Source organism: Mangifera indica, chromosome 4 (assembly GCF_011075055.1).
Source record: "Mangifera indica cultivar Alphonso chromosome 4, CATAS_Mindica_2.1, whole genome shotgun sequence".
NCBI lineage: Eukaryota > Viridiplantae > Streptophyta > Magnoliopsida > Sapindales > Anacardiaceae > Mangifera > Mangifera indica.
In genome coordinates this window covers 3,377,506-3,403,977 of record NC_058140.1, presented here as the reverse complement: position 1 = coordinate 3,403,977, position 26,472 = coordinate 3,377,506, and the positions used below count along the sequence as shown (strand labels likewise).

The 26,472-nt window shown below is 28.9% G+C and overlaps 1 protein-coding gene across 2 annotated transcripts; it reads left to right on the top strand.

Moving 5' to 3' along the window:
• The first annotated feature begins 2,319 nt into the window (after positions 1–2,319).
• Positions 2,320–12,678, top strand: LOC123215132 (protein POLLEN DEFECTIVE IN GUIDANCE 1-like). Of its 2 annotated transcripts, none has more exons than XM_044635204.1 (11): positions 2,320–2,971; positions 3,719–3,870; positions 4,267–4,359; positions 5,620–5,704; positions 7,619–7,692; positions 8,602–8,752; positions 8,836–9,003; positions 10,774–10,871; positions 10,968–11,090; positions 11,197–11,265; positions 12,190–12,678. In XM_044635204.1, the coding sequence occupies exons 1-11, from the start codon at positions 2,419–2,421 to the stop codon at positions 12,394–12,396; spliced, it is 1,773 nt and encodes a 590-aa protein (XP_044491139.1). In that variant the 5' UTR covers positions 2,320–2,418; the 3' UTR covers positions 12,397–12,678. The 2 variants fall into 2 exon arrangements, with proteins under 2 accessions (XP_044491139.1, XP_044491137.1); XM_044635202.1 differs by having other exon boundaries at positions 4,267–4,370; positions 5,616–5,704.
• Positions 12,679–26,472: the final 13,794 nt, after the last annotated feature.

Here is a 26,472-nt window from a genome sequence, read left to right as displayed (position 1 = left end):
TTAAATATTTCAGGCTTCACGCAAAATAAAGTGACGAACAGAATTAAGTAATAGCTGTGTACAGGGGTACATACGGACCAGGTCGAGCCAAAATTAAGTTCACTTTGAATTTAGCTAAGATGAAAAATGACTCAGTTCGATTTAATTTGAGTTTGGTTTGATTTCGTAGTTTGAATCAATAATTCAAATTTGTAGCTTAATTCAATTCAAATTGAGGGTTTAAATGTATGATTTAAATTTATAACTCAAATTTGTGATTGATTGATAAAACGATATCGTTTTATTTAAATAATATTTAATTTTTTTTATTCGAGCTATATATTCGAATTGAACCGACTCATAAATTCGAATTGTCAATTTGAACTGTGAATTCAAAATGAATCAAGACACAATTTTGAACTACTAATTCTAGCTAAATACCTCCTAACTCAAATTATATTTGATTTAAAAAACGAGTTAAATCTTTTGATTTGAGTTTAGTTTGAATTTAAATTAAACGAATTTGAGTTGAATTGCCTTTTAAAACTGAGTTCACTTAGACCATATCTAACCCTAGATGTGTACGATAGGTGAGTAATTGGACATTTCAAACTTAAAGTACGAAGAACCTCGTTCATTCAAATTTGGGTAGGAAACAGTTATTTGTCCTTGAAATTTTGATTAGCAGTTATTAATTGAACTCTTTTTGGATGATATGGGCATTTATGATATTTTACCCATATTTTTCGTTAAAGGGAAATATTATATAAATAAATAAAATTTGTATATTTATTAATATAATTTGACATGATAATATTTAATTAAATTACTTTAAAGTATGAAAATTATGAATAATTACATTATTTAACCACCTATTACGATAGTTGGTTGCATGGATAAATTATAATTTTATTCTTAGTTAAAAATGGTGCATGGAGAGATAGTTGAAGAAAACTGAAACCCTCGGGTGAAGGTTTAATCTCTGAAACTGAAACATTAAAGAGGTATAGAGCTTGATTCAATTCCGGTTAATTCAATCTTGAAAGTTAGTTTAATTTGATTTAAATTTGTTTAATTCAAATTCAAATTAAATTTGAATTAAAAGATTTGGTTTATTTTTGAAACAAAACCAAACTTAATTTAGAAGAAATTCAGTTCGGTTTAATTTGAATTTATAATTTGAATCAATAATTCAACTTGATGGTTGAATTCGATTCTAATTTATTGTTTAGATAAGCTTGAATTCATATTTCAAATTGGTAGTTCGAATTTGTGCTTTGTTCAATTCAAACTCATGACTCGAATAAGTAATTTTATATATTTTTTAGGTAAAACGATATCATTTTATCAATGAGTCAAAAATTCAAACTATCAATTTGAATCACGAATTTGAACTATTAATTTGAATTATGAATTTGAGCTAAAAATCACCTATAAATTCGAACAATTGATTTAAACTATAAATTTAAATCGAATTCAAACTAAACTGAATTGAACTTGATCATTTTTAATTTTGATTCAATGAATTTGAATCTAGTTTGGGACAAAATATTTTTTATTTAAACTAAATTTGAATAAAAAAATTTTTGAGCTCAACCTTAATCGTCCTTACAGGGGCATTTGAGGACTATGTAGACTTTGTAATGGGACATTTAGTTTGGGTAATATTTTATTACCAAAATAATGAGGTTACCTTGAAGATAGATTATTGAAAAAATTACTGGGTATAAATGATTATTACGTTTAATAAAATTTGGTAAAAGTAGATGATATAAATAATTATTGTGTTTGGTTAAAAGATAATAAAAAATTACTAGTAAATTATTTTACTTAAATATCTTTGAATATAATTATTTTAAAATATTTTTTATATTATTTGTTATATTAATTAAAAATAAATTTATTTTTATCTTAAATAATTAATAAATAATAATATAATTATAATAAAATCAAAATTACCTTGATAATCTTTTAATACCTAAGGTAAATGTGGAAATCAGATTACCATCTATATTACCTATTACATCAGTAAAATAATTTACTAATAATTTTTTATTATCTTTAACTAAACACAATAATTATTTATACCTATCAAATTTTATCAAACATAATAATCATTTATACCTAATATTTTTTTAAATAATCTATTTCAAAATAATCTTTTTATTTTAATAATAAAATATTATCTAAACTAAATATCTCTTTTAAATAATAAAAAATAAATTACCAAGATAATCTTCAAAACATTCCAAACAAACACTCCCTAGGAGTTATCATAAATATATCCCAAACGTTCAAAACATGGTTTGTCCAAGCCTGTCACTCTCAGCGGAAAACCAGAAACCCGCCAAGTAACTAACAATAAATTAAAATTCTCAAAATTCCAAGTTAAAAACATTCCATCACTTTCTTCTCTTCTCTAAAAATTCCCAGAAGAAAATGGGGTTGAGATCTTCAGATAGAAAACTATCTTTCGATATTCTCAGCAACATCAATAATAACTTCCTTTTCGATGATGAAGAAGAAGATGATTCGCTTCCTCTTTTTCGTTCCACCACCGATCCCTCACAGAGCCGGACCAAATCCGATTCAGAAATCTCGCTTGTTCCGAAAATCCGGAGGAACAAAAAGCACAAAAAGAAAAAACCGGCGTCCTCGGGTTTCGCTGCCATCCCGGAAGATCCGGTATTGGATTCGGATGAGAGAATTGGGTGTGGGATTGTTTTTGGGAGCATAAGCGATTTGAATTGCCAGAGTAGTTATGGTGGGAGTGTGTGTACAGTGGTGACGGCGAGTTGTGAGAGTGGGAATAGTTTGAGTCAGAGGAATGTGAATGGGAGTGATGACTTGGCGGAGGAGAGTCCCTCCAAGAACCAACAGCGGTGGAATGCGGCGTTGCCTAATGGGAGTGTTGGTGGCAGTGATATTCTCACGAAGTCGGAGACGGCAGAGCTGTTGAATTGGAAGCCACTTATGGCAGATGATCCTCACTGTGAGAAAATGAAGATCCTTTTTGTAGTCCTTGTGTTTTGTTTGATTTTGTATAGGGGTATTTTATTTTATCTGATTGAGTTAATTATAGTGCAAGAAAAACTTATAGCGTAACACTATTGAATTAAGCTTATTTGTTTCGTTCAGTTATTGGTAGAAAATTCAGCGATTTGAGAGTTTGATGAATTGAATGATAGGTAATTTTGTGTTTTCTGGGTCTATTACTATCGTTTAAGGTTGGACATTGCACTAGTGTTAAAAGTTATGTCATCAAGATGGTTGTTGATATAAATATAATTTGGTGGTGATGCTGGGATTGATGACTAAAATGGCTGCCAAAATGAAAAGGTTTGTGTTTTTTAGAGGTAGGTGGAACAAGTGATCGCCGTCGGGATATTAGGAATGACTTAGGAGTTTGCTATAAAGTTTTAGATGCATGAGACAAATCATTGAAAATACGAAATGGGATAGGAGGACTCAGAGATTTTATTTTTGGTAGAGAAATCATAAACTTGTGATAGCTTGGATGGGTACAATGAACATAGGATTCATTTATTTGAGCTGAATTAATTGTAATTAGATTGGTTGTGCTTGGATATGTGTTTTTTAAAATTAATTAAATTATCAATGGGCAGCTTTCACAAATGATAGTTTCTGTATGCATATGTGATAGTTATTATGACAGACTGTTATCAAGCATTTCTCTCTTCTAGTTTCCCTTTGAATTTTTGCTATTTTTCCCTTCTAGGCACATATCCAATAGAGCATTCACCGTGGAAATACTTTTTGGGAGCAATGTATAGTGGAAATTCATTGCAGAGCACAACGACAATTGGTGGTGAGAAAGAACGGCAGAGAGTATATGATACCATTTTCCGCTTGCCATGGAGATGTGAGCTGGTAAGTTTGGTTTTTCCTTTTATACTCAAATAATAAGCGACTAATCTCTTAGGAAGTGATGTATAACTATTCAATGTTTTTTGCATGATTGAATCATTCATCTTTTTTTTTTTTTTTGGTTTACTTTCTGCTTCATTACATGTACAGAACCTTTGTAACTTCAAATTAGGAGTGCTACCAATTTTCTGAAATGATGCTCTGATTTAATTTGCGTAGGCTATTATTCTCTTTTGTCCTAGAAACACACTGGAACTTTTGAAGTTTGACACTGAAATGACATCCTGAATTAAGGCTTTGCAGTGATTAAATAGTTCAAAATCTGATTTATGCATGGGTACTTATGTTGTTGTGGTTGAGATTCTTGAGTATGATTCTTTTTTTTTTTTTTTTTTTCAGATTATTGATGTTGGCTTCTTTGTCTGCTTGGATTCATTTCTGTCATTGTTAACCATCATGCCAACAAGGATTCTGATGACTCTTTACAGGCTTGTAAGTAAAAGGTTCGTTTATATGTTCAGTCTTTTTGAAATAAGCTTAAATATCATATTTCTCTAATTCAATAATTTTAAGATTTATTTTGTAAACAATTAATGGTGTAGTATACATACATTTCTTCTTCCGGTTGAATGTGAAAATCCTTTTCCACACTATCATTGTAAATATTGATAAATGATGGCTCAAGACACAGAAAAGTTTCTTCAAGACAATTTATTTTTGTGGTATCTGCTTGATTGCGTATTTAAATTTATTGGGAGAAAATGTGTTTTTGGGTAATTTCCAATGACCTTCCCTTACATAGAAGGAAACTGTCAATTGCGCCCAAAAGCTTTTGAATTATAATGAGAGCTCCCCTTAAAAGAGTAATCAGTAAGGCATCAATGTAATTTTACACAAAATATATATTTGTTAAAAGAAGTTAAATTGCCTAATCTCCCTGAGGTGTGAGAATTAATTTTCTTTTAAAAGAATTTTTGGAATTATTAGAAGGCTTTTCCCTAAACTCAAGGGAGCGATTGCAAATCAACCATTCTTATCATTTTTATTTTGATAATACTGAAGTTTGTGAGGTTTGTTTCTCCAGTTGTTGTTGTGTCAGATTGATTTGTTGATCTGAGTTGTAAAGATATGGGAGATGTGTTGTGTGTTTTATGGTTATAGAATTTGATGGTTACAAGGTGGATAATAATTGGATAATTTTAATGAGGCTTGTAGAGGATAATTTGTTTCTCCTTGTTAACAGCAATCCAACCCAATGTTTTGAACTCACAAATCTATTATTTATTTGGATAAAATAACTTAAGATATTATGTAGTGAATTTTGCATACGGTCACTCGCTATACCATTCATAGATACTAAGCTTGGTGGAATCATTGGCAAGTTAGTTGTGTGCTCAATTTGGTTCTAGTGTAAAAATGTGTCTGTGTCAGCTTCAACATATAAATCATTAATTTTCACCTTCAACATATGAAAGAAGGTTCTCTCTTCACTTTCAGGGACTGGTTTTTGTAATATGAAGAGGAAACTCTGTTGTTTTAATCTGATATGATTACAAGTAGTTACTACTACTTTCAGAGATGGAAGATGCTTGTTTTCTTATCTTCCCTTTTCTAATGGATTTTTTGTGTTTGAGGGTTATGCTTGTTGGTTGGTTAAACAACTGAATCCTCCTACCTCTGTCTTTCTACATTTTAGAGTCATGGTATGATGAAATATTTATAGAGTAACCTAACCATGTTTGTGGCAGGCAGTTTGGTAGTCTTTCTACGGCTGTGCTCTGCGATTTTTCTTGCTTTGTTGTGCTGGCTTGTGGACTCACCCTTTTGGAGCGAACAGGTGTACTAAGGATTATTGTACTTTCTTCATTTGCGATTTTAGAACGATTGAATTATCCTGACCATGCCTGAAGTATTGCCAAACCAACCATTAATTTAACAACTTTGTAACAAGAACAATACTATATGTACCTACTTTGAGTATACAAATAGGTATATATGTATGTGCATCATCAGATAATTAGATATTATTTTATCTTTCATTTAAAACATCAAATCATATGATAATGCACGTAAGTGTATACTCATTTGTGTACTCAAGGTGGATATATATAGTTTTATTGTTATAACAAACACTATAACTTGGGCTTGTATGACTTTATCCCCATCTTTTGTCAGCTTACTGAAATGGTTATATTTATTGGGTGACTTAAAAAGCAACCACCAAACCAAAAAACAATTTATTTCAAAACAAGATGATAACAATAATACAGTCTACTGACTTTATTTTGTTTGTTTGTTTGTTTCTTGTTTATGGTTATTTCATTAGTAGCATTTTGTATGGTTGCATCTACTACTAGTGATAGCAACAGTATTATTCAACAGAAAACAATATGTCATGAGTTTGGGGGTAATTGGTGAATGTTTAGCCAGTGTGAGAGAAAGGGATTGTGCTCTAGGAAAGGTGGCTCCTTGGTTTTGTTCATTATTTTTGGCAATCATCATATGATGGTTTTTGGGTATTTATAATTTACTTGAAGGCAGTGGATTTGTTACTAGGTTTTTGGGTTTAGATCTGGGTTGGTGTTAAGTTGAGATAATTCCATAGGTTCGGTTGTGATTTTGGGGTTGTGGGATTTGGCTCTTGGGCATTTTGCTTCCTCTTCTGAAGGTGCTTAGAGAGAAAGGTAGGCAATTATGCGGTGACAAAATATGGTGGCCTTTGACCATGTCTCTAATTTTCAATTATTTCTACACAACTTTTCGCAAATAATAAAATATAAAATTTTGTATTTAATAATAGTCCACAATTAACAAAAAAAAAAATTGATAATTACTCTACATAATATCACTCAAATAAGACAAATTCATAAATTTTTAGAATTGTAGCTGCTCAGTCCCTTTAAATAAAGCAAACAGGAGTTCCTTCAAATTGAGAAATTTATGATGTCTCTGTATACTTACCTCATTCCAAAAAGAATTTCTTTGTGGAGGAAATCTCCACGGCCATTTCCCAAATTAAAATCTTATTGTTTTTTTTCCCCCTATTTTAACAGTCACTCTACCTGATTTTATACTGTAAATTTTGAAAATTTATGGCCTCCCCATCGCTACAAACATGTGCAAAATAATCCCATATATTTTCCCAGGCATTCAAGCACAAGAGGTGCAAAGCTTGGGTAAGAGAAAGAGAGATACTTGAAAGTGAGAGAACATTGGGTGTATTTGGGTTTTTGTTTGAGAGTTTTCTCCATATTTGTTAGTAAATTCTTCTTTAAACTTTGCCCATGGACATAGACTAAAAGCTGAACCATGCAATAATTGGTGGTTTGTGTGAATTCTTACTTTTCTTATTAACCTCTCCATTTAATATTTACAATAATTGGATAAACCAACAATTTGAGGAGACAGGGGCTCTCAATTCTGGGCATTCGAGACACCAGAAACCTCCCAAATCAGCCTAAACGTCTGCCTACAGCTAAGCTGCCCAAAACTCTAATTTTTTCCTTCCCCCTTTAATACTAAACTCTACCCTCTAAACTTAGGACATGTGTACCTAAAAACCTACCTCCTAACAGACTCATAGCCAAGTTGAGTTTTTTTTTTTTTTTTGTGTTTATAGTTTTCTCAAATCTCAACTTAAGTTATGAACTACTGTTGATGCATACTTATGCTATCCTTTGATTGGTTTGACCAGACGATGAATATCACTAATTTTTGTGTGCATTTTTTAATGTTGTATCTATTATTTCAGATATCAGCTTAATTTATCACATGATTCGGGGTCAAGGAACAATCAAACTCTATGTGGTGTATAATGTCTTGGAGGTCTGAAATATTTAATGAACTTTATTTTCTTGCTTCTTATGAATATGAATTTTTTAGTTTAAAACTTTTTCTTGAAGTTCAAGAAGAAGGTATTACTCAATTAAAAATTTCAAATTAGATAAACCGCTTGCTTTCCTAATGTTCTATGACTAATTGTTGTACTTACATATGGTATTACTATCTTTTCCAATTTTTATTACTTTATTTTAAAAAGGTTTCTGCTTGGTCAAAAGTTCAGTAATTTATTTCAATAAAGAAAAGAGAGATCATTGGCATGTTTTTCATCAGTTGGATTAAAATTAGTATGACAGACTGCCTGATATAATTTTATTAAAACTAAGATTTTGATAATAAGAGTAGCTGCATTTTAGAGAGGGAAATTGATTTCTATGAATAATTGGAGTTATTTATGTCTTTTGGGGAGATTGTAATAATTTGTACGGTCTTCTTATGTTCATGTAGGAATGATTCCTTAGTGCAATTTATATACTTCTGTGAACTGTTGGATTTTGTACTCTTTTTGGGCACCTAGTCAACAACTTTTTCTCCTTGCTATTTCATTTCTTTTATTATTTTTAATAGAAAGTATGTTTTTTATTTAATATATGTATATTAATTGAAGAAAAATAAATAAGAAAGTAACATTACCTGCACTATTTTCATATCATCAAGAAAGGGAAAAGAGAGAAATGACTTTATATGCTAATTGAAGGGATAGCCTGGCAAGAGTAAGTAGTTAATACAATTGTTTGGAATGAACTGTTATATGCATTAGACTGGACCTAGATCATGTACAGTGAACAGGCATAGATTTCTTTGACATCACCCTATCATATTTTTTTGTTAGCTGACTTCATTTCCTTCATGATTTGGCTGAAAGTGAAATTTCACTTTTTCTTAAACTTTCAGATGTTTGATAGACTGTTCCAAAATTTTGGTGGAGATGTAATGGAAACATTATTTTACTCAGCAGAAACACTTGCAAATTGTTCTGAAGAAGACAGGAACTCCTGTATTTGGAAATTCATTTATGATCTAGCATTAGCCACGGCTTCTTCAAATATCCTTTTGGTTGCTGTGATCTTTTTCTTTTTGTTGCTTACCTATTTTATTTTCCCAACTTGTCTCCTTGACACTTCCTACTCTGTCATTCTTTTGTTTTATTAGCTCACGCAATTACTTTATCGACTTGTATTGCTGCTCACAGTAATGCTTTGCTGGCATTACTGGTATCCAATAATTTTTCTGAGATAAAAGGCTATGTGTTCAAACGCTTCAGCAAGGAAAACATTCAATTTCTTGTGTATGCTGGTGAGTTAAACCTCTTTGCACTCATTTGTGTACGGTCTGATTAGATCATCAATGATACTGTCCTTTTTTTTTTTGTACCATTGTGTATAATAAATGCTTGCTTACTTTAGAGAATAACATTGCTTATGTTGGTTTATGTCTTGCGTGGAAAATTGTTTCCTTAATGTGCCACAATTTTATGGATGCACAAGAAAGTTAATGTGATTATTTGGTATAGTGTTGAGTTGATCAATTTTGAAGACACAGTCTGGCTTTGGGTCACTAAACTAATTTAGGAATTAAATCATTTTCACAATTCTAAGTCTTTCTTAAATTTGCCGGATCAGCATACTCTGACCAATTCATGAATCTTTATAATGAGAAATAGTGGCATCGGTCTGGTGTTGGGTGATAAGTAACCCTAGAATCCAAGTAAAATTTGAACATAAAACTGGTTAGATCTTGCAGTGAATCTAACTCCTTTCCCTGGGTAATACTGAACTGGAGTTGGTCAGACATACAGTTTTCTTTATATTCATTAAAACTATCATGTTTCTTTGCATGATCATGTTGAATTTTTGTACACGATCTTTTCTTTCCAATGACTATATTGCCTTCAAAGCCATAAGCTTAAGTATCTAATTAAATGAACTTTGGACCACAGAAACATGAGAATATTTGATGATATATTGACTGAAAGTAGAGAATGAGATCTGTGAGCAATTAAACTGGATCTTTGTATGTCTGCATAGCAAGCAAAACTGGATCTGCATCTTAATTTTCTTTTCCAAGTTTTTCAACGGCCAGACTAATGATAAATGGTAGAATAGATGGAAGAAGGATGGATTGAAGAATCCCTTACCAATGACCATGTTTGCACCATCTCCCTGTTGATTTTGACAGAAGCACTTATTGGTCTGGTCTCTCTGTGTCCTTCTCTTCACAATTGCCTGCCTGCTTTAGGTTAATGTACGGGTTACCATTTATTCCTACTTCTAGAATTCTAGTTCCTTGCTTATCTGTTTACAACCCAAATTTAGTGAATGGAAGGAGTTGCTACCTCTGTTTATGGTTAACTGAAATTTCTTTTAGTCTCTGTATCCAGTTTTCAGTTTTGTATGCATGTGAGATTCCAATTCGTTTAGACTATTGATAGTTGGGCTTTGTCCATCAAAGAGTGGATGCTGTCAAACAAACTACTTTGCATTGTAGAATCTCCTTGTTTCAGGGGACGAAAAATAGGACTGCTTTAAAATGGCTGGCTGGTGCTCATATTTCTCTGTTTTATTCATTTGATTGAACTTTCAGACGTTTTTGTAGTTTAATCCTGAGTGTCACTTATGTTATCTTACTGAACTGACTAATTAACTTTGTTTATATATTTTTGAACTAGTAGAAAGAGAAGAAGCTCAAAATTAAAAGATACTTCGACATTTTTGAGTCCTTAATCATTTTTATGCTCTTTGGTCTGTTGAGTAGTATATCTCATCTGCATTTGATAACTATAATATGTGTGATTAAGTGTTGAATATATATCTTACTTCTTTAGATTGGATAGTTTGTTTCTCAAGTGAGTGCTAATTTGTCTTCTCTATTGAAACATAAAAAATTGGAAAAACTATACCACTTTGCAGATGTGCAGTATAATTTCTCTAGACATTGGTTTGCGTCTTCTGTTCTGCGGCAGTATCAATAAGTTGATAAGCAACCTCCACATTGTAAATTTATAGTTTCTGTTCGGGGTTCATTTATGCAGTTCTAAAAATATTGTTTTGTTTTGCTCATGAACAGATTCAATTGAGAGATTTCACATCTTAGCGTTTCTCTTATTTGTTTTGGCGCAAAATATTCTAGAGGCTGAGGGTCCTTGGTTTAAAAGTTTTGTTATTGTAAGTTCACCTCAAATTTTCAGAACTCTATGGTGTAAAAGGTTTTCTGCATAACTTGTTTGGTTTTCTTATATGTCTTTGATTTTTACTCTACAGAACGCTCTTATGGTTTTCATAGGTGAAATGTTGGTAGATATTATAAAACATTCATTCCTTGCTAAATTCAATGGCATAAAACCTATTACATACTCTGAGTACCTAGAAGACCTCTGCAAACAGGTATATTCTGTATTATCATAATTTTTTTCTTAATGTATTTTTTGCTTTTTTTTTCCCCCCTCTTTTGATCGTTTGCTTATGTTGAAGACACTTTATCTTCTCTCAGACTTTGAATAGGAAAACTGAGGACGAGAAGAAAATCCTCACTTTTGTTCCTTTGGCACCAGCTTGTGTGGTAAGTACTATATACAGTTTGCATGGTGTTAATGATATTTAAGTACTGACATTTGTTATTTTGGTAACAATTCCGTCGATAGATCATGTCATGTCTGTACGCTTACTTCCTGAAACCATATATTCTTTTCTGATTAAAGGGAGTGGTTTCAGTTGGAGAACACTCAGTCCATAATTGGCAATGTTTTCGTTTTCAAATTTTGTGTTTTCTCCCTTATAAAATGCAAAATACTTATTCATGCATTTTCTTTTCTGTTTGTAAGAAAAGCATCAAATCTTGTGAGTCATTTAAGACTAGAGATAGCAAGACAGGAAATACAACTTTTCCTTGTTATTGCCATTGCAAGATTCATTTGTTAAAACCAAAAAGCATTTTTCAATTGGATTCTTTTTTTATTAAGTTTTTACAGGTTATCTTATTTTGAATTCTAAAACTTTAAGAATGTCAACAGGGTATTTTAATAAATATTTGTTAAAAAATATATAACATAAACAAGAAAACCTCTTCTGAACAAGTTTCCCTTTTATTTTTAGAAACAATGTTTATTGCATTTTTTCAATTCTTAAAAATCAAAATTTTAATTTCCAGATTTCATTGTAAGCTCATTCTTTAGAAACAAAAATGCAAAATAATATTAAGTTACTGCCCCTAGGATGCTGGCAATTTCAAAGCAATAACATTATCTTTTATGCTCATTAGCTAGAGTTTAAGAGATTATCACATTCTAGCTTGCATTATAACTACAAAGTCATATTACTCTTTGCTGTAGTCAATGAAAGAACAAAGAAATTTGGAACAGTGACTTCTGCTCACTTGGTTTTCATCTAACTAGATAGTTCAAATGATTTCTCAAGTCATTTAATTTAATTGTTTGTTTGAGGTCCTTTTTAGGTGAAGATTATACTTTCTTCTCTAAATTTTCAGGTCATCCGAGTATTAACTCCAGTTTTTGCTGCACACCTGCCCTGCAGTCCTCTTCCATGGAGGCTCTTCTGGATTTTCCTCTTGTCTTCCATAACCTATGTGATGCTCACAAGCCTTAAGGTGATGATTGGCATGGGTCTACAGAAACACGCTGCATGGTATGTTGAGAGGTGTCGGAAGAGAAAACACCATCTTCACTCTGATTAATTCAAGACATGCCTCCTACAAATATAGGAAATGGCATGTTCAGCTGGCACAATCTTCCTTCTGCCGAAACTGTTTATGGTTTGTAGAGAAACCTTCTTAGTTTACATGTTAGATGCTCGAAAGGCAGCCGTGCACACACAGCTAAAGCAGCCCTTTGTACAGTTTGAGATAATTTTTTGAGATAGCATTTGCTTCCAATTTTGATATAGAGAAACATTTCTTGATAATGAGAATCATAAGTTTATACAAATTTTTTACAAGGAAATTTTTCGTTTGAAATCAGAGTAATGTGAAGGAAATGAACTATCTCTATCTGGTGTAATATATTCCTTCATGCTAATCTAATTCATAGACTCTCCATTAATTATTCTTGCACAAAGATTTTTTTTTGTTTATCTAAATTGGATGACATTCCCTAATGTGAAACTAAGGTTGCAAATGAGGCAAGTCACAAATGAGTTGCTCGTAGTTCATGTTAAGTTGGGCTTGACTCGATTATTATGAAATCGAGTTCAAGGTAATTTTAACATTACATTTCAATTTAATTTTAATTTAACATAAAATTTGAGAAAAATATTTTTTTAAGACTAATAATGACAATGAATGAATAATAAGATTATTCTGTATAATTATATCTTTGTTATAAAATTTATATAACTAAAAAGAGAATTGAAAGAAAAATGAATGGAAAGGTGAAAGGCTGGAGTCGAATTAATAATCAATGTATGGATAGCAATTACAAATGAAGAGAGGAAGAGATATTATTTATACTAGTTTTGCCGCCTCCAGTCCATGAGATAAAGCCATTTTCTAAGGGCATTTAATGCAGTGCAGGCCACCCAAAGTCAATATTGCCTGTGCAGATGGCTTATTTCTTTGCCGGGTGGGAAAATTATGTTCATATGTAGGAGACCACCAAATAATTTAATGCGTTCCCACATCAAACATGAGAATGTGGTGGAAAATCCCCAATATATTTAACACCCCCTTTTATATTTTCATCACCTATAAATAATTATATTAATTTTATTAAAAAAATCTAATGAGATAAAAATCAAAATAAATAAATATAATTATTTAATATTTTATAAAATAATATTAAATATTCTTAAATTGTCTCATTAAAAACTTTATTAAAAAAATTCAATAGAACAAAATTTAGTAAAGAGAAAAAGAGTACAATACACATTTTATCTAATATATGATAAAATTAAAAAATTTATTCCTTTGATAATTGCTCTCCTTGATGAATGTTCTTTCTTTTTATAGCGGAATTAATTTAGTTTCCTATTGAATCGTTGCATTTCGATGTTATACATAAACTTTTTAAATATTAATGTTGGTAATATCTTGGTAAACAAATCTGCAAGATTCTCATTGTATAGTATTTATTTGACATCAATCTTTCTGCTCTGTTAGAGTTCATGAGTGTAAAAGAATTACAATAAGATATGTTTGACTCTGTCTTCTTTAATAAATCCACCTTTAATTTGAACAATACATGTTGCATTGTTTTCATATAATATGGAATGAGTGTTTGTTATAGAAGAAAGATTGTATACATTCTAGGTATGATGGATGATAGACTATACCCATATGCATTCTTGACTGGTTTCATTGAGAACTAGAATCTTTGAATGATTTGAAGACATTGCAACCAAAGTTTGTTTGGTGGACCGTCGAGATATTGCTGTGTCATTATGAGGGTTAGAAAGATCATCAACATCTGTATATTGAACCAAACTAGGATTTTTAGGGAAATAGGATAATCTCAAATCTCTAGTCCCATAAATGTAACAAAGTATATGTTTGATTTTGTTCTAATGGCAACGGGTTGGTGTAGAGCTAGATCAGACGAATAAATTGACTATAAATGATATATTTAGTATAATGCATTGGGCTAAATATAATAGAACTCCAATGACATTAAAATATGATACTTCAGGATCGAGTATCTTTTTATCTTCTACTTTAGGACGAAACAAGTTCTTTTTTGGATCGAGAGATCAAATAACTATTGGAGTGCTTAAAGGATAAACCTTATCCATATTAAAGTGTTTTAATAATATTTCAATATACACTGATTAATGGGTAAATATTTCATTTGAATTGTGCTAAATCTGTAAATTGGGACAACATTTTGTTTTTTTCAAATCTTTCAATTCAAATTCTTTTTTCAGATATTCAACAGTTTTTTAGAGCTTTTTAGGAGTTTTAATTAAATTCATGTTATCAATATAAACTGCTTTAATGACAAATCTTAATTTTGACTTTTTGATAAAGACACATAGACATATAATGCCATTCATATAGCCCTTTTTTTTTTTCAAATAGTCATTGAGGTAATTGTACCATATTCTTCCAGATTGTTTTAATCTATATAATGATTTTTGTAATTTAATTCAGTATATGCTTCTTGAGTTGACCTTTTTTACTTTAGACAATTTATATCCTTTAGGGACTTTCATATAAATTTTAGTGTCCAAGTTTTTATACAAATGAACAGTAACCATGTTCATTAGATGCATATGCTTAATCAAAGTATATACCTAGTCTTTGGGAAAAGTCTTGGGTTATAAGTCTGACTTTATATTTAGCAATATTATTTTTCTCATTTCTTTTTTTCATAAATACCCATTTATATCCATCAGGTTTACGTCCTTAGGTGTTAAAACTATTGACCTAAACACTAGATGTTTTGCTAGAGAAGCAAATTTTGTTTGAATTGCTTCTTCCTATTTAAGGCAATCATGTCTTTATTTGCACTTAACCCCAGTATATGGTTCAAAATCATCATTATTCATAATTTCAGTAGCTATTGCAAATGAGAATATATCATCAATGTTAAATGTTTCACGGTTACACATCTATTATGTATAAGCATAGTTTAAAGATATTTCAGTATTTTCATTTTTTTGTTCTTCAAAGATTTTGTACTACTTTAGGGGTTTATCCTACTTCAAGAGCTTGAGTCTCTTCAAGGATCATAACCTCTTGTGGAGCAATATTAAAAAGTGTAGATTTTTTTATTTATTTTAGGATTATTACGATTAATATTTGTTTGTTTATTTGTCTTTCTTTTTCGAGGAACAATGTCCTTTGATCCAACATGTCTACCACGTTTTTAATGTGTAATAGATTGATCAGTTACGACTTAAATGGATTATGTAACAATTACATTAATTCTTGTTAGTGCATTGACAGTTGGTATATGTGCTCTTGTCACTTTTGTCGCATCTACAAATGCATCAAGTGTTTGGTTGGTAATAAATTGTAAATGCACTATACTCTGCACTTCAATTTCACTATGGGATGTGAGAGTATTTAAATGAAACATGGTAGGTACATACCAAGTAAGTTCATGCCTAACTTTAGAAGACATTTTCTTTTCCCTAAACATAGGAATATTATCTCATCAAAGTGATAATTTACAAATCCTGCAGTAAAAAAATCACCTATTAATAGTTCAAGATATTTGATAATGGATGGTGAATCATATTTAACATAAATTCTCAAAACATATTGGGGCCCCATTTTGTGCATTTAGAAGACGTAATAAAGACATATACAACAAAACCAAATATCTTTAAATTAGAGATATCAGGTTAGTGATCAAAAACCAATTGTAGGGGAAAATATTGATGATAAGAAGAAGGTCGCAAACAAATTAACATTGCAACATGTAAATGACATGCTCCACATAGAAGTCGATAATTGAGTTCTTAGTAATAAAACACATGCAATTACTTGAAGTCATTTGGTGAGAAACTCAGCTAATCCATTCTGAGTGTGAACATGTATGACTGAATGTTTAATATCAATCCTTATAGACATACAATAATTATCAAATGTCTTGAATATAAATTCACCAACATTATCAAAGCATATTGACTTGATTAAATAATTTGTGAAATGTGTCTTTAATTTGATAATTTGTGTTAACAGTTTAGTAAATGCAACATTTCGAATTGACAATAAACAAAAATGAGACCATCGAACAAATGTATCAATTAAGACTATAAAATAATGAAATGACCTACTTGATAGATGAATGGGTCTACATATGTTCCCTTAAATTCTTTATAGGAATATTGGAGATTCAACTCTAATTTTGGAGGGAGATGGTTTGATTACCAATATACCTTATGTACAAGAGGTATAAAATTTTTCATTTGACAATAAAATTTTATGAGTTGTAATGTATGTCCATGTGAATTTTTAATAATTTTAAGCATCAATGTAGATTCTGGATAACCTAGATGGTTATGCCAAAACATAAAGACTTTTAGATTCGAGAACTTCTGATTCAATACTGCGTAGGTTTCAATTGTCTTTATGATTGTATAATATAATTTAGGTTATAAAACATACAATTTTTCTAGTATAAGTCTTCTTTTGGAGGTATTATCAGTTATACAGATAAATTTTACATCATTTTCACTTAAGATTTTAATGTGATAACCATTATTTCTTATATTTTTAAAACTAAGTAGATTTCTTCTAGAGCCACTTGAATATAATACATAATTGATGTTTAATTTGGTTCTATTTTTCAACAAAATTGTGGCTCTTTTAGAGACTTCAATTAGATTTATTGATCCTGATATAATATTTACTTTATCTTCAATTAGTGTTAAAGTTAAAAAAAATTTATTTTCCTTGAGAATTGTGTGCGTTGTTGCATTATTTACCAAACACATCTCTATTATCAACGTTTAAAGTCAACGCTTTAATTTTAGAGTCCATATCCTTTCATTTGAAAATTACGTTAGTCATAACATATACAAAATAGTGAAAGGAAGAAGAACATGATAATAAAATACAAAATAATATTCATAACTCCAAAATAATTATATATGATGAATTTTAGTTATAAAAAATCTTGGACATTCACGTCACTACTCAAATGACCCATATTTTATTTTTGAAAGAAGTCTTAATTTATTAGATCAACAAGATCTAAATCATCAATAAATTTAATTTTTATGGATGCTTAATATAAATCCACCTAATGTTTGTGTGTACTACATGTATATAACTAATGACATTTACACCCAAATCTATTATTTTATGGTTTACTCTGTGTTATTATTTATTTTGTTTCAGTCTTAGTCTACTTCTGGTGGCATGATTGATATTTTCTATTATAACCATATTCGAATTGAAAATTATTTCTTTTATGACCTTACACACACCTATGATAACTATTTTTAGTAGTTGTGTTCACTTCAAGAAACAATGCAGTGCTTATGGGGTGAGTTTGATGGTTTTTATTAACGAGAAAAATTAACTCAAATTTTTTTTTCCAATATTGCTATTATGGGAACGTATTATATAGAAAAATAAAAGATGGAAAATATTTTTTCTTCCACGTTATTTTAATCAGGGAAAGATTCTAAATATTACAGAGTTGTACTAAATTACAAAACCATTGAGAGTATTATTGAATCTAATGTTCAAATTTATCTTTTAAATTTCTCTATGAATTTAGTGGATTTATCATTATGTCTACATATTCCACTTGCAATCTATCAAGGATGTGACGCCTAAAAATAGTAGCATTGTATTTATCTTTTTGAGGCATTTTATTTAATTAATTTTTCAAGGGTCATATACTCAAGGTGGAGAGTCAGATAGAAAACTCATTTAATTATATTAATCCAATTTAAAGAATTTCATGTTCAAATATTGTCATATTCACAAAACTTTTAGTTTTAGAAAAATATATTGAGATTAATCTTTGAAACTTCATATTAAAATATTATTTCATATTTATAAAACAATTGGTTTTATAGGAAAAATATTGAGATTAATTTTTGAAACTTTAAATTCATATATCATCTCATATTTAAATTCATATATATATTCGCATAATTTTATAAATTTCAAAGTGTAAATTAGATATAATTATTATAATAAAAATAAATATTCAAATAATATTTAAGATTTTTAACTTAAATTTATGATTTTGTAAATTTTGAGTTATAAATAACATTCAAAACTTTAAATTCAAATTTATGATTTTATAAATTTTAAATTATAAATGATATTTAAAAGTTCTGATTATAAAATTTATATAACAAAAAAGAGAATCCAAAGAAAAATGAGTGAAAGATGAATGGCTGGAAATGAATTAATAATCAATGTACGGATGGCACTTACAAATGAAGAGAGGAGGGGATATTTGTACTACCTTTGCCGCCTCCAGTCCATGAGATAGAGATAAAGCAATTTTCCAAGGTGACTTAATGCAGGCCACCCAAAGTCAACATTGCCTGCCCAAATGGCTCATTTCTTTGCAGGGTGGAAAAATTATATGAAGCCACCAAATTATTTAATGCATTCCCACATCAGGGAGGACTATGTGTGGTGGAAGCAGGACTATGTGGTGGAAAATCCACCGTGTATTTAACAATCTTTAATTTTAATTTAAAAAAAAAAGGCTAATACCATAAACTACCACTATAATTTGACAAATCTACCACTATACTTCAATAATTCATCAATAAAATCTACCACCTTAGGTTTCAAAATCTCATGATGTATAAAAAAGAAAAGAAATGTTATGTGTATTTATAATGAATATTAATTTATATATTAATAATAATATGTTATAATGTGATTAAATATTATTTTATTTTTAATTAAAAAATATTTAATCATATGATAATATATTATTATTTATACTTAAATTAGTGTTTTATTTTTTATTTGGTTTATGTTAGAATTATTTTCTTACATCCCTTCAACGTATTAAAATGACAAAATTATCCCTATAACTTACCACTTACACCTTTTACTGACAGTTTTTTGAGTTTAATGGATAAAAGGGCAAATAAACATTTTATGTTAAAACACAAAATTATAATTAAATAAATTTTGGAAAAACAATTATAAAATAGAATATATTATTTACGATTATAGACGGTCTCCTTTGTGTATTATTGAAAAAAAAAATTATTTTTTATTTTTGGCTTTTATATTTGTAAAATATTTTATCTCGTACTTATTATTTAAAAATTATATTTGAAATTTACTTTTCAGTTAACAAATAAAATGTTAAAATAAATATAGCTACCTGTTTTTGATAAATTGTTTTAATTTTTATGCATTCTTCAAATAAACATTGTAATTTTTTTCTATCATGTTAAATGGATATAATGGTCAAATCTTAAAATTTCTATGGGCATATATGTAATTGCAGAAGATGGGGGCATTATGAAGAATATCGTGGTCTTTTCCTTGGTTAATTATTGTATTAAGAGTTTTTTCATTTTAGAAAAATCAGGGTTCTAACAATCTTAAAAAGACATTCCTAAGATAATAGATTGTTAAACACCTCCTTTTAAAAAATATTTTGTAAAAAATAAAATATATTTAATATTTAATATTATATTTAAAAAATTTAATTATTTTATGGATAATATTATGTGTATAAATTTTTTATATATAATTTGAATATATAAATTATATGTCATTATGCGTTTAGATTTTACTTTATCTTTAATTCAAAATCATTTAATTAGATAATGATACATTATTTGTGTATTTAAATTATATATATATATATATATATATATATAATTTTATTATTTTCTTAATATCAACATCAAAATTTGGTAATTGAAAATATAAATGTCTAATTATTGGGGTAATTTGTTAGTGTTTTATATTGAAGGGTTCTAATAAAATTACCTTAACGAAGTCCTAAATCCTAATGGAAGTTTTGTGTGATTGAATCTAAAATATAACTATTTTTATTTTTATTAGATATTATCCTTGCAATTTCATTATTAATAACCCCTAGTTTCAAAGTTCACTACTGTCTTTGTTTTTTTTTTTTTTTAATTTATAGTCCACTACTATCCCTATAAGCTTACTCTTGTTTTTTAAAATCAAATATTTATTTTTTATTAGAATTACTATAGTATCCTTGTTTTGAGAGCCTTTCCCTAGGCACTACTTTGAGGAAGATTCATAAAATATTTTTTGGATGCCCAATCAATAATTTATTTGTTTTATATTGAAGTGGTTAATTAATACAATTATATATATCTAGTTTTAAGCATTTAATTGTGTACTTTAATAATATTTTATCATATAATTATGTAATTATAAATTAATGATATAATAATATTCAATCATATGATTACACAATAATAAATACTTAATTAAATATTCAAAACTATATACATATAACATTGATAGGTTAAAAATTATGAAATACAATGTTTGGGTTATAAATAACTATTTCATAATTGATTAATTGTGTTACTTTAATATAAACAAAATTAATAGTTTAATCTAACATTAAATATTTAAATAAATTTCCCCCACTTTAATGGTAATTGAAAAAAAAAAGCTTATAGGGTAGCTTTTTATGGAAATATTAAAGGTGAGTGAGTTTGGTTTGAAGTAATTTTTTATTACAAAAATTGAAATATTACCATAAAAGATAAAAGTTTATATGTATAAATTATTATTGTGTTTAGTTTGATATAATAAAAATATATTAAGATATTATTTTACTTAAATATAATTAGTTATATTAATTGAAAATAATAGTATTTTTTCATAAAAAATCAATAAGTAACGACAAAATTATAACAAAATCAAAATTATCTTGATACTCTTTTATTTTTTTGGGTATGTACGTATTGTATAAACAAAAAGCAAATGAGACCCTATAAAAAAGACACTTGGAGACAACCTAAGCTCAACCTAACCTTTAACAAAATGAAATGATAGCCAAAGATTAGGACAATGCCACAAGACACCACATAAAACTTGAAACAGATAAGAAACAAACCCAAAAGAACCATCTCTTGAAGGTTTATCTAAGATCTTACAAAGATAGAATTTAAGAGACAGAACTTACAGAAAACCAAAATACCTATCCATATATAATCTAGGATAGAGTTGCTCAAACATTAACGCAGAAACCATCTAAACCTGTACAAACTATTTACAATAATTTTGATTGTATGGAGGGAGCTAGTCTAGGGAGCCATTTTCATATGCTAGGTAAATTTGTTGAAATGGTACAAAATTTTGAAGAACAGGAAAATAATAATATTAAAATATCTTTAAATTATGTTTATACACGGGAGATGTGGACCGTGAAACAGTTAACATTGATGATATATTCTTATTTGTAATAGCTACTGAAATTATGAATGATGATGATTTTGAACCATGTATTATGGTTGAGTGTAGAAAAAGACATGATTGAACTAAATGGGAAGAAGCCATTCGAGCAGAATTAGCTTCTTTAGCAAAATGTTAAGTGTTTGGGTCTGTAGTTCTAACACCTAAGGACATACAACTATTAGATATAAATAGATATCTGTGAGAAAAAAAAGAGAAAAATAAGATTGTTAGATATAAAGTTAGACTTGTAGCCCAAAGCTTTTCCTAAAGGCTAGGTATAGACTTTGACAAAACATATACACCTGTGATAGATATAATCACATTTAGATATTTAATCAGTTTAATAGTCTCTGAAGGACTGTATATACGTCTAATGGATGTAGTTATTTTTTATTTGTATAAAAACTTGGATATTGAAATTTATATGAAACTCCTTAAAGGATTTAAATTGTCTAAAGCAAAAAAGGTTAATTCAGAAGACATGTACTTAATTAAATTACAAAGATCATTGTACGGATTAAAACAATCTAAAAGAATGTGGTACAATTGCCTCAGTGAATATTTGAAAAAAGAGGATTATGTAAATTACCGTATACACTCATGTGTTTTTATCAAAAAGTTATAATTGAGATTTATCATTATAGCAGTTTATGTTGATAACATGAATTTAATTGAGACTCTTAAAGAGCTCTAAAAAACTATTGAATATCTGAAAAAGAAATTTGAGATGAAGGATTTGGAAAAAATAAAATATTGTCTGGGTTTGCAGATCAAACACAATTCAAATGAAATACTTATCTATCAATTAACATATATTAAAAAAATATTAAAACGCTTTAATATGGATAAAACTTATCCTTTGAGCACCCCAATAGTTGTTCGGTCTCTCAATCTGTAAATTGACCCATTTCATCCTAAAGAAGAAGAGGAAAAGATACTCGATCTTAATGCCATCGAAGCTCTGTTATATTTGACCAAATGCACTAGATCGGATATATCCTTTGTAGTCAATTTATTAGCCTGATTTAACTCTATACCAACCTATCGTCATTGGAATGAAATCAAATATATACTTCATTACCTATGTGGAACTAGAGATTTGTGATTATTTTATTTTATCAAATCCCTTAAAAATCCTAGTTTGATTGGATATATAGATATTGGTTATCTTTATAACCCTCATAGAGCCTGTTTACAGATAGAATATGTTTTTACTTATAATGATACAACAACATCCTAACGCTTCACTAAATAGACTTTGGTTGCTACATCTTCAAATGATTCAAAGATTCCAGCTCTCTATGAAGCCAATCGAGAATGCATTGATTATGATCTGTCATCCATCATATCTTGAATACATGCGGTCTTCCTTTTATTTCCATATTATATGAAGACAATGCAACATATATTGGACACATCAAATGAGACAGAACTAAACATACTCACCGAAATTCTTTTACACTCATTAGTTCTAGCAGAGTCGAAAGATTAATGTCAAACAAATACAATCTAGTAAGAATTTTGCATATTTGTTCACCAAGACATTGTCGACATCAACATTTGAAAAGTTAGTGTATAACATCGATATGCGGCGGCGGCTCAACAGACAATTAAATTAATCTCACTACAAAAAGAGGGAACATTTCTCAAGGGCAACATTTATCAGAGGAAAATAATTTTTGAAGTTTATCACATATTGGACAAAATGTCTACTATACTTTTTTTCTCTTCAGTAGGTTTTTCTAGTAAAGTTTTTAATGAGACAATTTTAGCATATCCAACCCTACTTTATAAGACATTAAATAATTATGTTTCTTTATTTGGTTTTATCACATTGGATTTTTCTTTGGCAAAAATTAATGTAATTATCTGTAAGTAGTGAAAATATAAAGAAGAATGTTATAGTGTGTGGTGAATTTTTCCACCAGTGAAATGATGCTTACCTACCCTCATTTAATGTGGGTAGTGAATTCTTGACCTTCCACTAAGAGTTGTGTAAATTTATCTCATGTAATTGTTTTTGATTGGTTGTGGGGTGGTGTAAATGTAATATAAATAGCCCCTCATTTTTGTTTTACATATAGAAATTGGAAATGCTTGAGTTCCTTATTCTGTGTTCTATTTCTTCTCTCTCTCTCTTCATTTGCTCTTAATACCGTGTACACTTTCTTTCACTTCTCCTTTCCAATTATTAAAACTTATAACAAAGAGAACAATAAAGAATAAAGTAAAATTTTGAAGTTGTTTGATTTATTGATCCAAAGGCAAAGTTCACTATCATTAACTTTACAAGAACACTCTGACAATACAAATTGTTGTCACCTCGCCTATAAACAATTCTCCTATTTATAGAACAAGAGGAATGAACTATTGAACTATGTTGATAGTGCTTACCCCAACAAAATAGAAAATGTTGAGCAAATTATTGATTTTTAATACTCATTATTCTTCCACTATTTCGGATAGAAGATTTCTTACATGTTTTTATAGTCAACATGTGTGTATATAACATATTCAATCATTACATGTTGCTCGTATAATTAATCAGTCACTATATAACGGTTTCTTTACTACTTTTCTCGTACAATTCTCTCAGGAAAATCTAATCACACAACATTTCTAAATCCAAAGGGCATAACCTTTTGAAAATGGAAATCAAATTAGTTTATTAAACAGATCTGTAAATGTTTGTATTGCACACAAACTTTGAAGATGATTTGCATAAGAAAAATGTTATACTTATCCACTTTGAGTACATAAATAGATACATATTTGATGCGTGTCATTATGTGATTAAATGTTACTTTATCTTTAATTTAAAATCATCTAACATATATTAAATATATACCCATTTATGTATTTAAAGTATATACACATAGTTTTATTATTTGTATAAATCACAAGTCTACGTATCACCATTATTTACATATTTTCATGCAAATTAACTGGAATTGTTTAACTTTAGAATTAACCATATTGATTCAAATCAAATATATGTCTACACTCAAATCATCTTAATGTTTGAGTGATTGTGTGTGTTGCCATTTCAATTCTTGTTTAATTTCTTTTGTACAATAATTTACCACTTTTCAATTTGAAATATCATATACATTATTCATTTATAAAAAAAATTAACTTGTTAGGTTAAAACTCAATATTAACATTCAAGATTAACATGTTTAAATTGACATACTCAAATGGCACGTAATTGAGATTAACATAGTCTAAACAAATTTATCGAAAATGAAAATTTGAGAGATAATTGATAACAAACGACACTTTAAAAGAAAATCGAATAAAACAAACGAATGAGCTTTATATATGACAAGATTAATCATCATCATAATCGAGACGTCAACAAGTTATTGCAACTTAAGATATTATGAATTTGAAATCTTTAACCTTATGCCAATAATCGAGTTACCCAAAAATTAAAAATTTTGAAGTAAACAAATATATATACTAAAAGGTAATATTACTTAGACTAAGCAATTTAAAAATTCTAATTTAACAATATACTTCACTTGAGGGTTTGGATGATTGTAAAATACTAAAATGAGCTAATAAATTTAATGATAAAAAATCGTAAAAAACTCATCTAATTTCTAATTTTAGTTAAATTAGAAATTTATGATTATTAAAAAGGCCAAAGAACTTATTCCCAACCACGTTTTAGTCCATTCCTAGGCATCCATTCATGAGGTTTCAAAAACTCAAATATTCATCTATTTTCTAATTTTAGTTAAATTTTTCTGTTAGTTGTAAGTGTAAAATCATTATTTTATCATTAATATTAAAATAAATAAAATTATATCTCATTTTTCTCATTTTGTTTAAAAAACTAATAATATTCTCTCACCCAAAAGTTTGAAAACTTGCATTTCCCCCCTATTAGGGTTTGATATTTTCATTTAGACTTTCCAGGTATCAATCGGTTACAATTGTCAGTCATTCTTTTGTGCATTTCCCTCTCTGGTGGCTTCTCGGCATGGAAACCACCCACAATCTGATTGAAATGATTGGACAATGTCGTATGGACAAATCGATGTAACATTCCACGGATCTATGCATCATCTGACCATTTGTGCATAGGTTGGACAACACACAGACGACAACGCACAAACAATTGGATGATGCACAGATTGGTGTGATATCGCACAAATTTGTGCAACGTCTTTCAATTGTTTCAATCAGATTGTGGGTGGTTTCTAAGATGGAAAACCATTAGGGAGGGAAATGCACAGAAGACTAGCCAATGGTTGGAACCTATTGGTTGTCAGAAAGCCTAAATGAAAAAAATAAAAGCCTAATAGAGAGAAAATTTTAAGTTTTCAAACTTATGGGTAAAAAAAAATTATTAGTTTTTTAAATTAAGGAGAAAATTAAGATGTAATTTTATTTATTTTATTATTAATAATAAAAAAACAATTTTACCCTTATAACTAACAGAAAAGTTTAATTGAAATTAGGCGATAAGTGGTATTTGAGTTTTTAAAACCCTATGAGTGGATGTTTGGAAATGAACTAAAACTTGAGTGGGAATAAGTCCTATGGCCTGATTAAAAAAATTAAAGGTTGAAATTTACTATTTCAAGTGCATTTTAATTACATACCAAATTAAAAAAAAAAATTCCACATACAAATCAAATTCACATAAAATTAGGATAAAATCTTTAAAATAATACATAATTATTTTTATCATTAAAAAAATTTCTTTATTTTTTTATATTTAAATCAAAATATTGACTCCAACATATGGACATTCTTCAATCTTCGTCATATGCAGTGCACATATAAGGCCACAATTACGTAAGCTCTGTTTCATGATCTGCCAGTACACTCTTTCGATTAAATTATAATAAAACAAATTCTTTCCATTTTGATTCCTTATTTTTATACAAATAATTATTATTTTATATCAGTAAT

Bases quoted from the DNA above. Each gene is read 5' to 3' on its own strand.
- LOC123215132 (XM_044635202.1), top strand. From the start codon at position 2,419: ATGGGGTTGAGATCTTCAGATAGAAAACTATCTTTCGATATTCTCAGC. The intron at 10,872-10,967 runs GTAAGTTCACCT...TTTACTCTACAG, and splicing joins GGTTTAAAAGTTTTGTTATT to AACGCTCTTATGGTTTTCAT. The intron at 11,091-11,196 runs GTATATTCTGTA...ATCTTCTCTCAG, and splicing joins TAGAAGACCTCTGCAAACAG to ACTTTGAATAGGAAAACTGA.